The sequence below is a fragment of the Phaseolus vulgaris genome, chromosome 8, assembly GCF_000499845.2.
Source record: "Phaseolus vulgaris cultivar G19833 chromosome 8, P. vulgaris v2.0, whole genome shotgun sequence".
Lineage (NCBI taxonomy): Eukaryota > Viridiplantae > Streptophyta > Magnoliopsida > Fabales > Fabaceae > Phaseolus > Phaseolus vulgaris.
In genome coordinates, this window is record NC_023752.2 from 26,870,601 (window position 1) to 26,885,004 (window position 14,404).

Consider the following 14,404-nt stretch of genomic DNA (forward strand, 5'->3'; position numbering starts at 1 on the left):
TGCACCAAGCTCTTCAGGAGCAGAGAGGGCGCCTAGTCGCTGCAGAAGTCGCACCATCGTCGCCACCTCACGTTTTCCCCATGCCATTCGCTCAGGCGATCACGGACACGCCTATCCCTGCGAGTGTGGTACCCGTGAAGGCTACTTTTACCGGCGTGGAGGATCCTGAGGCACAACTCACCACGTTCCACACGCAGATGATGCTGTCAGGAGGCTCGGATGCTGTGTATTGCAAGATGTTTGTGAGCACGCTCCAGGGAACAGCGCTGGAATGGTTTGTGAGCCTGCCTACAGGTCACAACCAATTTCCAGCAGTTTTCGAAGCTTTTCGTCGAGCAGTACATAGTGAACAAGGCGCCGCCTAGGGTGTCTTATGATCTGTTCGACATAAGGCAGTACCAGGGAGAGTCCCTCAGGGACTACTTGAATCGTTTTGGGGCGCAGATGGTCCGCTCGCCAGCCAAGGACGAAGAGATGTTGGTCTACGACTTCAAGAAGAGCGTGCTGTCGGGACCTTTCTGCGAGGCGTTGATCAGGGCTCACCCCGCCACGTTTGCTGAGGTTAGGCGACTTGCGGTGGCCCACATCGCCGATGAGAGTGAGGTCGCCGAGAAGAGAGGGAGCGTGGCCCCCGCTAGGCCACGTGCCCAGACCAGGATCCAGCTGCAGAGGGTGCTGGAGACAGCGGCGGCTAAGAGGGATCAAAGGACCCGCCATCCTTATGATCCAAGGAAAAATAAGGGCAGGGGCCCAGGGCGCCCCAGGGAGTACAATCGCCCGCCAAAGCATAAGTTTGTCATGGGGTTGGCAGACCTGATCGCCATTCCCAATATAGCAGCCAGGCTCAAGGCGCCTGAGAAAGTGGGCGACAAGGTGTTAGGACCAAAGCCCGACGCCTGGTGCGAATTCCACCAGGGTTTTGGTCACACTGTGGATTCATGTTTGGCATTGGGATACCAGCTCGACGACCTGGTCAAGAGCGGGTTCCTAAATGATTACTTGCTGGACAGGAGGGCGGGGGGAGCGTCGAGCTCCCAGCCGGCAAGTGGTGAGGTCCAGCAGCACGAGATGCCCACTCATGGAGAGATCCACACCATCGCAGGAGGTTTCTCGGGTGGTGGGTGCACCGCGTCACAGAGGAAGAAGTATGCGAGGTCTGTGATGACGGTGGACATGTTCGAGGACCACTCGCCAGACGTGGACATCACGTTCACAAGGGAAGATCTCAGGGACGTTGTGCCTCATGACAACGATCCAATAGTCATCTCGCTTGTTACGGCGGGAAGGAAGGTCCACAGGGTTCTGGTGGACCAAGGAAGCTCAGCAGATGTGATGTTCTGGCCGACTTTCACACAGCTGCAGTTGCCCCTTGACCAGCTGAGGCCCTATGGAGGGTGCTTGTATGGCTTTCCTGGCGATCAGGTGGAGGTCAGGGGGTACATAGAGTTAAGAACTACATTCACGGATGAGGCAGGCTCAAGGACGGAGAAAATCAAGTACCTCGTCGTGAATGCTCCCTCAGCTTATAACATTCTGTTGGGAAGACCAACGCTCAAAAGAATAGGAGCTGTGCCTTCCACCAGGCACATGAAGGTGAAGTTGCCATCGATGGAAGGGGTGGTGATCACCATCAAATCTGACCAGAAGGAGGCGAAGAAATGCTATGAGAATAGCCTCAAAAACAAGAGGTCAGTAAGTTACATCACAACGACGCCGCCTCCCGGTGTGAAGCCCAAGCCAGCAGAATGGCGAGTTGTTGATGCGGCGATGGAGGTGGCCGCCGGAGGTGACGTCACCATGCTGGATGCTGAGGTTGAGGGAAAGAACGCCGATCGGGAAGAAGAGGCGAGGAACCGCCCAGAGGAAGCGAGGGAACTGGGAATCGCCAGGGCGGAATCGCCAGGGAAGCTAGACCCAAACCCGTCGAGGAGTGGCTCGAAAGGGAGATCGGGGGAAAGGTCTTCAAGCTGGGAAGATCCTTGGAGGCTGAGCTCCAAGACCAGATCGCCAAGGTGATAGAGCGGCATCTGGATGCTTTTGCATTGTCTGCTTCAGACATGCCGGGAATCGACCCCGATTTCTTGTGCCACCATCTAGCAATGGACAACCAGGTCAGGCCGGTGCGACAAAGAAGAAGGAAGTTCAACGAGGAGAGAAGACAGGCGATCAGGGATGAAACACAGAAGCTCCTCGCCGCAGGCCACATCAGGGAAGTCCAGTACCCTGAGTGGTTGGCCAATGTCGTATGGTGAAGAAAAGCAATGGGAAGTGGCGCATGTGCGTCGATTTCACTGACCTGAACAAGGCCTGCCCAAAGGATTCGTATCCTTTGCCAAGCATAGACGCCCTGGTCGACAGTGCTGCAGGGTGCAAGTTGCTGAGCTTCCTGGACGCCTTCTCGGGGTACAACCAGATAAAGATGCATCCCATGGATGAAGAGAAGACCGCCTTCATGACCGAGAGATCGTGCTACTGCTACAAGGTGATGCCCTTTGGGCTGAAGAACGCGGGGGCCACGTACCAAAGGTTGATGGATAGGGTACTTGCACCAATGTTGGGGAGGAATGTGCAAGCGTACGTGGATGATATGGTCGTGACCTCGCCGGAGAAGAGCAAGCACGTTGCGGACTTGGAGGAGTTGTTCACCACAATCGCCAAGTTCAGGTTAAAGCTGAACCCCGAGAAGTGCATTTTTGGCGTGGAGGCGGGAAAGTTCTTGGGATTCCTCTTAACTGAAAGAGGAATAGAAGCCAATCCTGATAAGTGTGCTGCCATCTTGGCGATGAGGAGCCCAGCTACCGTGAAGGAGGTGCAGCAACTTACAGGTCGGATGGCCGCCCTGTCTCGTTTCGTATCGGCTAGCGGAGAGAGGGGCTATCCGTACTTTCAGTGTTTAAGGCGGAACAACAAGTTTGCCTGGACGAAGGAGTGTGAAGAGGCCTTCGTCAAGCTTAAAGAGTACCTGGCGAGCCCGCCGATTTTGTGCAAACCGTTGGTGGGAACCCCTCTCAGGTTGTACTTTGCTGTGACTGAGAGGGTGGTGAGCGCGGTGCTCGCCCAAGACCAAGATCAGGCTCAGAAGCCTATTTACTTCGTCAGCAAGGTGCTGCAGGGCCCGGAGGTGAGATATCAGGCCTTGGAGAAAGCTGCACTGGCTGTTGTATTTTCGGCGAGGAGGTTGCGCCATTATTTTCACAGTTTTACCATACTGGTGATGACCGACTTGCCCATCCAGAAAGTCTTGAAGAAGCCTGATGTAGCTGGTAGGATGGTGAAGTGGGCGGTGGAGCTGTCGGAGTTCGATATCAAGTACGAACCCCGAGGTCCGATCAAGGGGCAGATTTTCGCTGACTTGTGGTCGAGCTCTCGTCAGAAGCAGCGCGGGTTGAGGGGGATGATTTCCATTGGGTGCTCTCGGTGGACGGATCGTCGAACCAGCAGGGTAGCGGTGCTGGAGTCATCCTGGAAGGGCCCAACGGTGTGCTGATTGAGCAGTCCCTGAGGTTTGCTTTCAAAGCCAGCAACAATCAAGCAGAATATGAGGCGCTGATCGCCGGAATCTTGCTGGCCAAGGAGATGGGGGCTAGGGTGTTGATGGCTAAGAGTGACTCGCTGTTGGTCACGGGACAAGTAACAGGCGAGTTCCAGGCCAAGGATCCACAAATGGCGGCTTACCTGGAGTATGTGCGGGAGTTGAAGAGTTCCTTTGTTTCCTTTGAAGTGGTGCATGTGCCCAGAGAGCAGAATGCCCGAGCTGACTTGCTAGCTAAGCTCGCCAGTTCGGGCAAGGGGGGTAGACAGAGGACGGTGATCCAAGAAACTCTGAAGAAGCCTAGAGCATTTGTGGCAGACCACCTGGTTCTTCAAATAAGCAAGTCAACGGAGAACACGGCGAGGGGTCACAGGTCTTTAACTCAGGAGACTTTGAGATCGCCGAGAATAAGAGCATGTCGGGGGGAGAAGGTGAACGTGGCGCAGGTCTGCGCTACCCATGAGCCAGACACCTGGATAACACAGTACAAGCGATGCCTGGCAGATGGCCTTCTCCCACTGGATCCGACGGAGGCCAGGAAGATAAAGAAGAACTCCAGCAAGTTCACGATGATTGATGGCGAGTTGTATAGGTTTGGGTTCACACACCCGCTCCTGGAATGTGTGCACGGAGAGAAATGTGCAAGAATTATGGCCGAGCTCCATGAAGGGATATGCGGAAGTCACGTCGGGGGCCGAGCTCTGGCCGCGAGAACCCTCCGTGCAGGTTACTACTGGCCAACAATGAGGGAGGACTGCAAGAAGTATGCACAGTGCTGCAAGCAATGTCAGCAGCACGCCGATTGGCACAAAACGCCTCTTGAAGAGTTGAAGTCGATTTACAGCCCTTGGTCGTTTCATACGTGGGGGATCGACATTCTGGGACCTTTCCCATTAGCGATCAGGCAGATGAAGTACTTGGTGGTGGCGATTGAATATTTCACCAAGTGGATCGAAGCAGAACCAGTGGCCCAGATCACCGCGCACAAGATCGAGAGCTTTGTGTGGAAGAACATCGTGTGCCGGTTTGGTGTGCCTAAGCGCCTGGTGTCGGACAACGGGACTCATTTTGCAAGTCACCTGTTGAAGAAGCTGTGCGAAGAGGTGGGAATTCAACAAGTGTTTGCATCCGTCGAGCATCCCCAAACAAATGGCCAAGTAGAGTCCGCCAATCGGGTATTGCTAAGAGGCTTGAAGAGAAGGCTAGAGAAGGCCAAGGGATCGTGGGCTGAGGAGGTACCCCGCATAGTTTGGGCGTACCACACCACCGAGCTGTCAGGAACCCATGAGACCCCGTTTAGCTTGGTCTATGGGTGCGACGCAATGATTCCAGTGGAGATCCAGGAGAGCTCGCCGAGATTCCAGAACTTTGTAGCGGAAGGCTCGAATGAGGAAAGAAGGTTGAATCTGGATTTGTTGGATGAAGTCAGGGAGGAGGCGAGAGTAAAAGCCGAGGCAGTAAAAAGAAGGATTGAACGAAGGTATAACTTGAAGGTGATGCCAAGGCAGTTTAAAGAAGGCGACCTGGTGATGAGGAAGGCCCACCAGTACGAGATGGAGAACAAGTTGTCGCCTAAGTGGACGGGACCATTCAGAATAACCGAGGCGCTCGGGAACGGCGCTTACCGCTTAGAAACATTGGAAGGAGGGGCGATTCCTCGCACTTGGAACGCCACGCACCTCAAGTTATATTACAGTTGAAGCTTTGTAAGTAAAAACAAACACGAAGATTTTTGCAAGCTTTCTGTTAAAACAGTTTGAAGGGGGCACTCTTTTTTCCCTGAGGAGGGTTTTTAATGAGGCCACCCAATAAAGAAGAGTTTTCGAAGTTTAAAGTGTTTTAGATTGCACGCTTATTGTTACGAAAGTTTTAGAAAAAAGACCTTGTCACTCGTATGTGATTTAAGGCAAGTTTGAAGTTATGTTGCATGCTTTCTAAAAAGTTTTTAATTCCCCATTGCTTTTCGACGATTGGCGGCATCAGTTAAAGTTAAAAGTCCCCATCGCTTTTCGGCGACTGGCGACATCAGTTAAAGTTAAAAGTCCCCATCGCTTTTCGGCGATTGGCGACATCAGTTAAAGTTAAAAGTCCTCATCGTCTTTCGGCGATCGGAGGCACCAGCAACGTTTAAAAGACCTCAACGCCCTCGCGCGTCCTGAGGCGAGAAAGAGATTAAAAGACCTCCTCGCCGTCGAGCGAGTGCAGGCGAGAAAGTGAAAAGTCCTCAGTGCCTCCGGGGGAGAGAAGATGTAGCCCCTGGGGCAATGTAGAGGCACCAGTAAAAAGTCCTCAGTGCCTCCAGGGGAGAGAAGATGTAGCCCCTGGGGCAATGTAGAGGCACAAGGTAAAGACCTTCTCGCCGTCGAGCGAGTTCAGGCAAGATAAAATCCTTCTCGTCTCGAACGAGTTCAGGTACGGTGTAGAGGGTGGAAGAAGTTTGCAGGATAGCTAAGGTAGGTTCGAAGAGAACGCCTAGCTGTCCGGCTTATTGTTCTTAAACTCAGGGAAGTAGAGAAGGATCCGAAAGGCGCCTCTACCCCCCAGATGAGGGAACAATAGCCAAGTTCAGAAGGCAAAAGGGGGCTTACATCGCCGGGATCCTCTGGCGATCAGAAGAAATTCAGGCGATGGCAAGAGTAAGGGCCCATTTTGATGGAGCAGATCAGGTGAACTACATCTTAAACTATCAGTTGGATTGAAACTTGCTGTTTAGTAAGTAGTTTCGCGCTGAAGTTCGTTGTCTTAAAGTTCACAAGTTATTAAAATGCCATCGTTCGAAAGGTGATAGTTTGATCGAGTTTGAAGCAGTAAGTAAACGGTAGAATCGCTAAGTTACTTTGTTTAAGCGGTTTTTACAAGGAGAAGCAAAGCAGGCAGAGAGACCATATGTAGAAGCAGAAAAATTTATAATAAAGGCAGTATCAGTTCAAGTACATAAGAAGAGAGGAAAAATATTACAAGCAAGGCCTAAAGATTGTGCAAAAAGATATCAGGGAATAAGCGGTGGAGGGAGATGACTAATCTTCAGAAGGCACGATCTTCCCATCCACCACTTCATTATATGGTGATACCATGGAGAGGTCGAGCTCGGGGTACTAGCAGGCGACTTGCTCCAGGGCGGCGTCGAACCCAGCGGCGAGAACTTGGGCGGAGCTCAGTTCGAGCTCTTCGTTTTGCTTTTTGAGCCCCTCGGTTTGCTATCCTAGCTCGTCAGCTCGTTTCTTCAGTTCTTCAGTTTTCTCACGAGCTTGAACGAGGTCTTCAGCAACCTTTTTGCTTTCCTCCCGCACCTGGGCCAGCTCGGCAACAGTTCTTTTGTTTTCCTCTCTAGCTTCGGCGAGCTCAGCCACGGCGTCGTTCCTCTCCTTTTCGACCTTTCCAAGGAGAACCTCCCGATTAACCAACCTTTTCTCGAGGTTCTCTACCTTGGCTGCATCCACTTTTATTGATGCCTCCAAGTCAGCCACCTTGAGTCGGTAGGGAACCAACTTGCTCTCCAGCTCGATTTTATCTTGAGCTAGGAGGTGCAGTTTCTGGCGTAGATCAGAGGCCTCCTTGCGTGCAACCCTCAGCTCGGCACTCATGGCGTCTTCCACCCTTGAGTGATCAATCTCCGCCATCATGAGGTTGCAGGACAGCTTCTCCGCCTCGATCCTTATCAGGCGATTCTCCTCTTGGAGTGTGGAGATATCATCCTGGAGTTTTTTGGTGGAGCTCTCCACAGATTTTGTTATGATGGAGGGGAGGTCCTCTGCCATCATTTTGAGCTTAGCTGTGAAGGGCCCCCAGATTTCTTTGACCGCGGGGGGAAGGCTTGCAGCCGCTGCTGGTGGAGGGGCTGAAGGGGCCTAGTGCTGACTCTCACCACCACCCTCTTGAATTGGTTGAGGAAGTTGGGTTTCCTGGCGTGGTGGTGAAGAGGGGGACTCGGTAATGAGTATTGGCGAGTTGTGAGCGCCCTCATCCCCACCTGGTGCAGCTTCAGCGATTGAGGCAGTTGAAGGAGGACCCTCTCCAGCGGATACGAATGGCGTGGAGGCGCTCGGAGGGTTCTCCATGAAGTTAGGCTCATTGCCTTCAACCGCAGGAAGTGCAGCTGCCAAGGGTATCGCTTGGACTGGCGATGTTGGAGCTGGGGGAGAAGGCGGTGTTGGTGTTGGTAGAGCAGGTGGTGAAGAAGGTGCCGCCCTTCTCCTTTTGGTTATGAGGCCGTCCTCGGTTGCCTCATCATCTTCATCTTCATCTTCTTGAACCACTTGAGGAGTTTTCCTCTTTGGTTTCTTTAAGACGAGCTTCTTTCGTTGAGGGGCGGGCAGTGCCTCTGGAGGAGCTGGGCCTTGAGGGGGCGATCTGCCCTGGGCAGCGGCGATCTCCACCACCGAGTTTGGCACGGTTTGAGAGCCCGACGCCAATCTGTGGGTTCGGGCGAGCGCCCTCAGTTCAGCCAATTTGCCTTTGCCCAACATGAGATCTGCACAGTGCAAGAATATACAAGTAAGAGCGAAGGCAAAAGTAAAATATACAAGTACGGGTGCGAATGATGCAAACGAATGGTGCGGGAAATAAAAACCAAGTCTAATGCGCCACAAGCAGGACGCCCAATAATAGATAACAGAGATGCAGCACAAGACGAAAACCTAAAAGTCGAGGTAAGCGCTAACCTATGTGAGCTTCGAGTTGGCCCTCGAGGAACTCGAAGGTGATTATTGCGGAGGTGGGGAAGGTGATGTTGGCGGCTGCTACGCCTTTCCAGAAGAGGCATAGATCCTTGTCCAACTCGCCCATGTTGTCAGGACTTCTTGGCCTTCTGAAGCTTTCCTTGGAGTCCTTACTTCCCTTGTTTACCCAGTACAAGGGAAAGCCATCGAGCAGCGAAGGGTCTTGATCATTTTGGCGCACTTGGACGAACTTTCCTTTCCAATCTTTGTAAGATTGCTGGAAGATAGAGAGGATCGATCTCCCAGCAATTCCGTTTAAGCTCACCCAGAGGCGGTCTCCAGGATTCTTGGCCTCGAACAGGAAAAGGAAGACGTCTACCGAGGCCGGTAGTCCCAAGTGCACGCACATAATTTGAAATGCCCGCACGAATGCCCAGCTGTTGGGATGGAGCTGGGCAGCGGTGATGTTGAGCTCGGTCAATAGTTCCCGTTCAAAATGGGTGAAGGGAAGCCTGAGTTTCACCTTCTTGAAGAGAGTGGTATAAATGAAGCAGAACAACTCGTCGTTGTTCCCCTTGTCATCCACGCAAATTGGCACGTCAGGAGGGCAAGGCAGCACCATCAGTTTGTCGTCGTGCTCCTTGTGGAACGAGAGGTTGGGTTCGTCCCCTTTCTCCAACCGTAGCACCGCCAAAGCAGAGTTTACTGAAGAAGTCTCCTTCAGCAAAGTTGGGGTGGCCCATGGGTAAAGTTTTTTATAGTCTGGAGTGGGAATGGAGGCTCCTTCGGCAACTGGTGGGGTTGCCTGAGCAAGGTTGGGACGAGAGGTTGCAGGCCTCTCAGCCTGGGAAGAGGGAGCACCAGATGCTCGCGGTAGGTTATGCGCTTGGGATGGAGGGTTTCGTGATGAAGGAGGAGGATTCGCGGTGGTCTTTGTACGAGCCATCGCAGGAACTGCAAAGGAAAAAGAAAAAAAGAAAGATGAACGAAGGTTGTAGAGATAGACTCGATTGTGGACGAAGGATGAAAAACGAACGAACGAGAGTTCATTGTGATGAAAGTAATGGAAGACGGAGCCCTAAGTTGCGAGAAGGAAGAAGAAAAGGAAAAAACAACCCACAGCGTATGCACCAGACAGATAATGGATGATGCGAATCGGTTAAAATGCAGCAGGTATCAACAGAATGAGTAAAGGAGGTACCTTTCGATGATCAGATGAACGTTGAAGGGAGTTGGGAATTGAGAGAGTTGAAGAGCGTCGTGGGTTCACAGAGGAAACTCAGAGCGTTTTTGAGAAGGCAAAGAGAAGATGAAGCAGTAAAAATGAAAGGGTTTAAGGGTTTTTCAAACGCTTTTGGAAGCGCAAACGACAGCTATAGATGACCGTTGATGAAGCCACGTGTCGAGCGATTGGAAAAAGGTGTTTGGTGGCGCGTCAGAAAAGCAGAGGGTACGAGCGTTTGGAATTCTGTGTCAGCGCCACGCAGATCGGCATTGACGTGACCTCTTAGTCTTTTCGCTGGACAAGTCTTCGCTTAAGACTGGGGGGCTTGTGTACCGCCCAGGTGATCGGAAGTGATGACGTGGCAGCAAGCTATTATATAGGCGTGTTGAACGGGACACCTGGCTGGCAGAAGGGAAGGAGGTCGGGGGCTCGTGTAGTCGCCAGTTATTCAGTTGGCGTGCTCCGATCTTTAGCATACCTAAACCGGCGGTCACCGGGTTTGAGATGAAGTCGTCGGATGCGAACCTAGGCGACCAGGTGATTAGAGATCGCCGAAAGAAGGACATCGCCGAAGGATCAGGGAAGCTTGTTCCAGGCTTTAGAAGCAGAGGATGAATTCGTCAGATAGTCATTCCCTAGCTAGCCAGAGGTTGAGGTCGAGGAACAGCTTACCCGAGCATGCACGATGAGGCAAGTAAAGTAGATCATGATGGCGGTCGGTGAGACCACAGGGAAGGTGTGTATGAAGACACCCGTACTCGCCACACAGAAGAGATCACGCTCCAAGGCAACTATACACCGAGTTACTCCTTGCATGGATAACTTAGTCGAATAAGCCTGAAGAGTAAGAAGTGACGCCCAAGTCAAGGATGCTCCAGATGGTGACAGGTGTACAGCTGGATGCGAGCCACATGTCCAGCTGTGTAACTGTCAGGAGAGAGAAAGTGCACAGGTATATAAGAGATTCTAACGAACTTCTGAGGTACGCGCGTTTTAGAATATTTCTTTTACGCTTGTGAGAACCTGAGTACGCTGAGAGAGAATTTTGCACGGTTCCAGAGAGTTCGCTGAGCGTGATCGGCCGCAGCGGCGCCGTTCTGTCTTTTTGCAGGTTCTTGAGGTGAATCAAAGCGAAGGACGGAAGCTAACACGGCGCAAAGTCGATCCAGATCTGACGAGGCAAGGCTCTTGCGTCTTGGTCAGCAGGCAGGATCACAAGGTAACCTTGGATAGCTTCCTTTGTAAGCTTCTTGTACACTCATGACCGGTCCTTCTCCTATAAAAGGAGGGCTTGAGTCCTTCAAATACATTTTGATATTTTGAGTACAGAAATTCTCCCAAATTGGTGAGTGATTGAGAGACTTGTGTCTTCTCTTATTCTAGTCTTATCTTGAGAGCAATCTTGGAACCTCAAGTGGCGGCATCTACACTCATCTTCAAGCTTTGCATCCTTCAAGTGGCGTGTTCCTCTCCAAGGACTCCAACCACATAAGTTCTTTTCTCCTTTCCATCTTATTCATCCATTTCCATTCCCAAATAAACTCTAAAACATGTCTTAGGCATTTCTAGTCTTTGTAATCGGTTCATTTGCATCTTTTCTTACTTTTGTTCGGTTCATTTGATTCCTAGCATGTTTTGTTCGGTTCATTTGAATTCTTGACTGTTTTAATCGGTTCATTAGCTTTCTTTCATGCTTTTGTTCAATTCATTTGCTTTCTAGGTAGTTATAATCGGTTCATTTGCCTTCTTGTTCATTCTAATCGGTTCATTTGACAAGAAATGGGTTTCCAAATGAGTTTTGGCTTGGTTGCTTATGATTTGGTGAGTTCTTGAATGAAAGAACATTGATCCAATTCTAGAAAAGTGCCTAATCATATTCCAACTCAAGTTGAATCCATAACATGTCTATGAAACATCTCTATCTTGTTATTGGAATCATATCATGTGGTATCATGAGTCTTAGGTTTGTTCTTGTTTGTGTTTTGTTTTGGCACTTTTAATTCAAGAACTTTACATTCTTGTTGTTACCTTTCTGTTTTAGGTTTATTTTGGGTATTTCTTGTTGTTATTACATTGTGTTTGTGTCATTTTGATGTTTGAATCCTTATAAGTTTTGTCAAAGTCATGTTTCTTCAAAAAATGTTATCAATTCTATGTGGTCCTTTTGTTGATAATTTTTGTTTCTTGATTTTGTGTTCAGTACAGTTTTATGTGTTTGTTTCTTGATCCTTTGGTGCATTTTCTTTGTAGTATTGAGTTCATACTTGTGTAATAGACATATACAAGTTCTTAAACATCATTTCTATTATGTCTTTGCTAGTTCTTAATTCTGTTTTTCATTCTTCTTAGCTTTCCTCTGTTTTCTTGAAAACGTGCTGACTGTTTCGATTTATTGCAATTTATTCACTTACTGGAAATTTCTGAAATTCTGGATTTGAGTTCTTCAAAGTGTTATAAAAAATTATAAAAAAGAAGTACATCAAAATTCCAAGTACAAAAAAAATGATAAATGAAATACGTTCAATGTGTAATTCTGCCGAAAAAAATACAATAATATGGCAGTGATTTTGCAAAATTTATCGCAAATAATTGGCTTACTGTTTTTGTGTAATTCCAGTGCCATTGTTGAGATAAGATCTTGAACTTTCAGTGGTTACAATTTCAAAATCCAGTTCGCTTTATACAATTCCAGATAAATCTGTGAAGTCACGCACAGTTTGCATAAAAAATATTTTTTCCAGTAGTTCTGTTTTTGTTTTCTTCATCTATTCTAGTGCTTTTCTCTAGGTTTATTTTGTGTGCCTTCCTTTTCATTGAGTACCATATTTTCTTGCTTGTCTTTTATTCACTATTCTTTGTGTTTGTTATATCTCTTGTATTCCTTTTGTTATAGCCTTTCTTGTTTACACCTTTTCTTGTTTATCTTTTATTGTTCTTTAAGTTTTGTGGTGCTTTGGCTTTGAGATAGAGTGTTTTTGCTTTGACATCTTTCATTTGAGGTTACTAAGGCCTCAAGAGCAGATTGGTTGAGGGAAGTATCTTTCTTGGAGTGACTTGAGTGATTTTTACTTTTCAGCACATTCTTATAATTGTTCTTTTTGCTAACCTTGTTTTCTTAAAATTTGTTGCTCTTGTGTTTGCTGTTTTCCTTTTCTAATGGATACATATTCAAGTGCTGAATCTTCAAAACCACATTCTACTCATAAGGCTTATGTTCTTAATGAGTTAAAAGAGGCCAAGAGAGCTCTTGCCCTCAAAGATGAGGCGTTGCAAAGATTGGAAGAACGAATGGCAAAGGTTGAATTAAAGCAAGAAAGATCTTCACATTCCATTCATGGTAGACAAACTTCTCCTCGGCATTCTTCCAAAGATTCTTCAAATGCTCACGGCCATGGAGAGGAGTATAGAAGAAGGAGGCATCGTCATCATTCCCATGGAGGAAGCCACCACCGTGAACAAAGGCATCACCAAGAAGCAAAGTCTCAAGTTCCTTTTGTAAAAAGCTTTAGTGGTGATAGTGATATGATTCCAAAAACAAGATAGAGATGTTTCATAGACATGTTATGGATTCAACTTAAGTAGGAATATGATTAGGCACTTTTCTAGAATTGGATCAATGTTATTTCATTCAAGAACTCATCAAATCAAAGCAACCAAGCCAAAACTCATATGGAAACCCATTTCTTGTCAAATGAACCGATTAAAATGAACAAGAAAGCAAATGAACCAATTAAAACTACCTAGAAAGCAAATGAACCGAACAAAAACATTAAAGGAGGCTAATGAACCGAATAGAACATGATAGGAATCAAATGCACCGAACAAAAGTAAGAGAAAATGCAAATGAACCGATTACAAAAACTAGAAAAGCCTGAGACATGTTTTTTAGAGTTTATTTGGGAATGGAAATGGATGAATAAGATGGAAAGGAGAAGAGAACTTATGTGGTTGGAGTCCTTGGAGAGGAACACGCCACTTGAAGGATGCAAAGCTTCAAGATGAGTGTAGATGCCGCCACTTGAGGTTCCAAGAGTGCTCTCAAGATAAGACTAGAATAAGAGAAAACATAAGTCTCTCAATCACTCACCAATTTGGGAGAATTTTTGTACTCAAAATATCAAATCTGTATTAGAAACTCTCAAGCCCTCCTTTTATAGGAGAAGGACCGGTCATGAGTGTACAAGAAGCTTACAAAGGAAGCTATCCAAGGTTACTGTACCGCCCTGGTGGACGGGTGTGATGATGTGGCATCCTGCTACAGTATAGCCGTGTTGACAAGGCGCCAGGTTGGCAGATGGGAAGGAAGTCGGGAGGCACGTGTGGTCGCCGATTGTTAAGTTGGCGTGTTCCGATTTCCAGTTTACCAGAATAGGCGATCGCCAGGTTGAAGATGAAATCGCCAGATATAGACCCAGGCGACCAAGCAGTCGGAGATCGCCAGAACAAGCACATCGCCGAAGATGAAGGAGAAGCAGATTATGAAGGCGGCCGGCGAGACCAAGGGAAGGTGTATGAAGGCCCTAACTCGCCAGTTTCAGTAGAGATCGCACTCCTGAGTTAGCTATGCACTGGGCAGTACCATGCATAGGTAACTTAGCCAAAATGAGAGTAGAAGCAGCGCCAAGTCAGGGAGCCTCCAGATGATGGCACGTGTACAGTTGGATGCGAGCCACGTGTCCGATTCTGTAAACTGCCAGGAGAGAGAAAACCACCAGGTATATAAGAGTTCTTAACAGATTTTCTATGGTACGCGCGTTCAGTTCATACACTTTACGCTTGCGAGTGACAGAGCTGTTTGTGAGAGAGAGAGTTTGCACGGTTCCAGTTCTTAGTATTTGGTGATACCGTCACTGACTTGAGCGTCGGAGTGCGATCGGCCGCAGCGGCCCCGTGTCGTTTCTTTGCAGGTTCTTGAGATAGATCCAGAGGAGGAACGGAAGTGAGAAGCGGCGCGCACGTCGATCCTTTGACGAGGCATTCTCCAGCGCT

At 48.7% G+C, this 14,404-nt stretch overlaps 2 protein-coding genes across 2 annotated transcripts; both read right to left on the minus strand.

Annotated features, from left to right (window-relative positions):
* Positions 1 to 6,729: 6,729 nt before the first annotated feature.
* LOC137824854 (filament-like plant protein 1) lies at positions 6,730 to 7,290 on the minus strand. The gene has a single exon (XM_068630532.1). The coding sequence runs from the start codon at positions 7,288 to 7,290 to the stop codon at positions 6,730 to 6,732; it is 561 nt and encodes a 186-aa protein (XP_068486633.1).
* Positions 7,291 to 7,380: 90 nt separating this feature from the next.
* On the minus strand, positions 7,381 to 7,998 carry LOC137824855 (predicted GPI-anchored protein 58). The gene has a single exon (XM_068630533.1). It carries the CDS (start codon positions 7,996 to 7,998, stop codon positions 7,381 to 7,383), a length of 618 nt encoding a protein of 205 aa, XP_068486634.1.
* Between the last annotated feature and the right edge of the window lie 6,406 nt (positions 7,999 to 14,404).

Coding starts and splice junctions, on each gene's coding strand:
- LOC137824854 (XM_068630532.1), bottom strand. CDS start 7,290: ATGGCAGAGGACCTCCCCTCCATCATAACAAAATCTGTGGAGAGCTCC.
- LOC137824855 (XM_068630533.1), bottom strand. CDS start 7,998: ATGTTGGGCAAAGGCAAATTGGCTGAACTGAGGGCGCTCGCCCGAACC.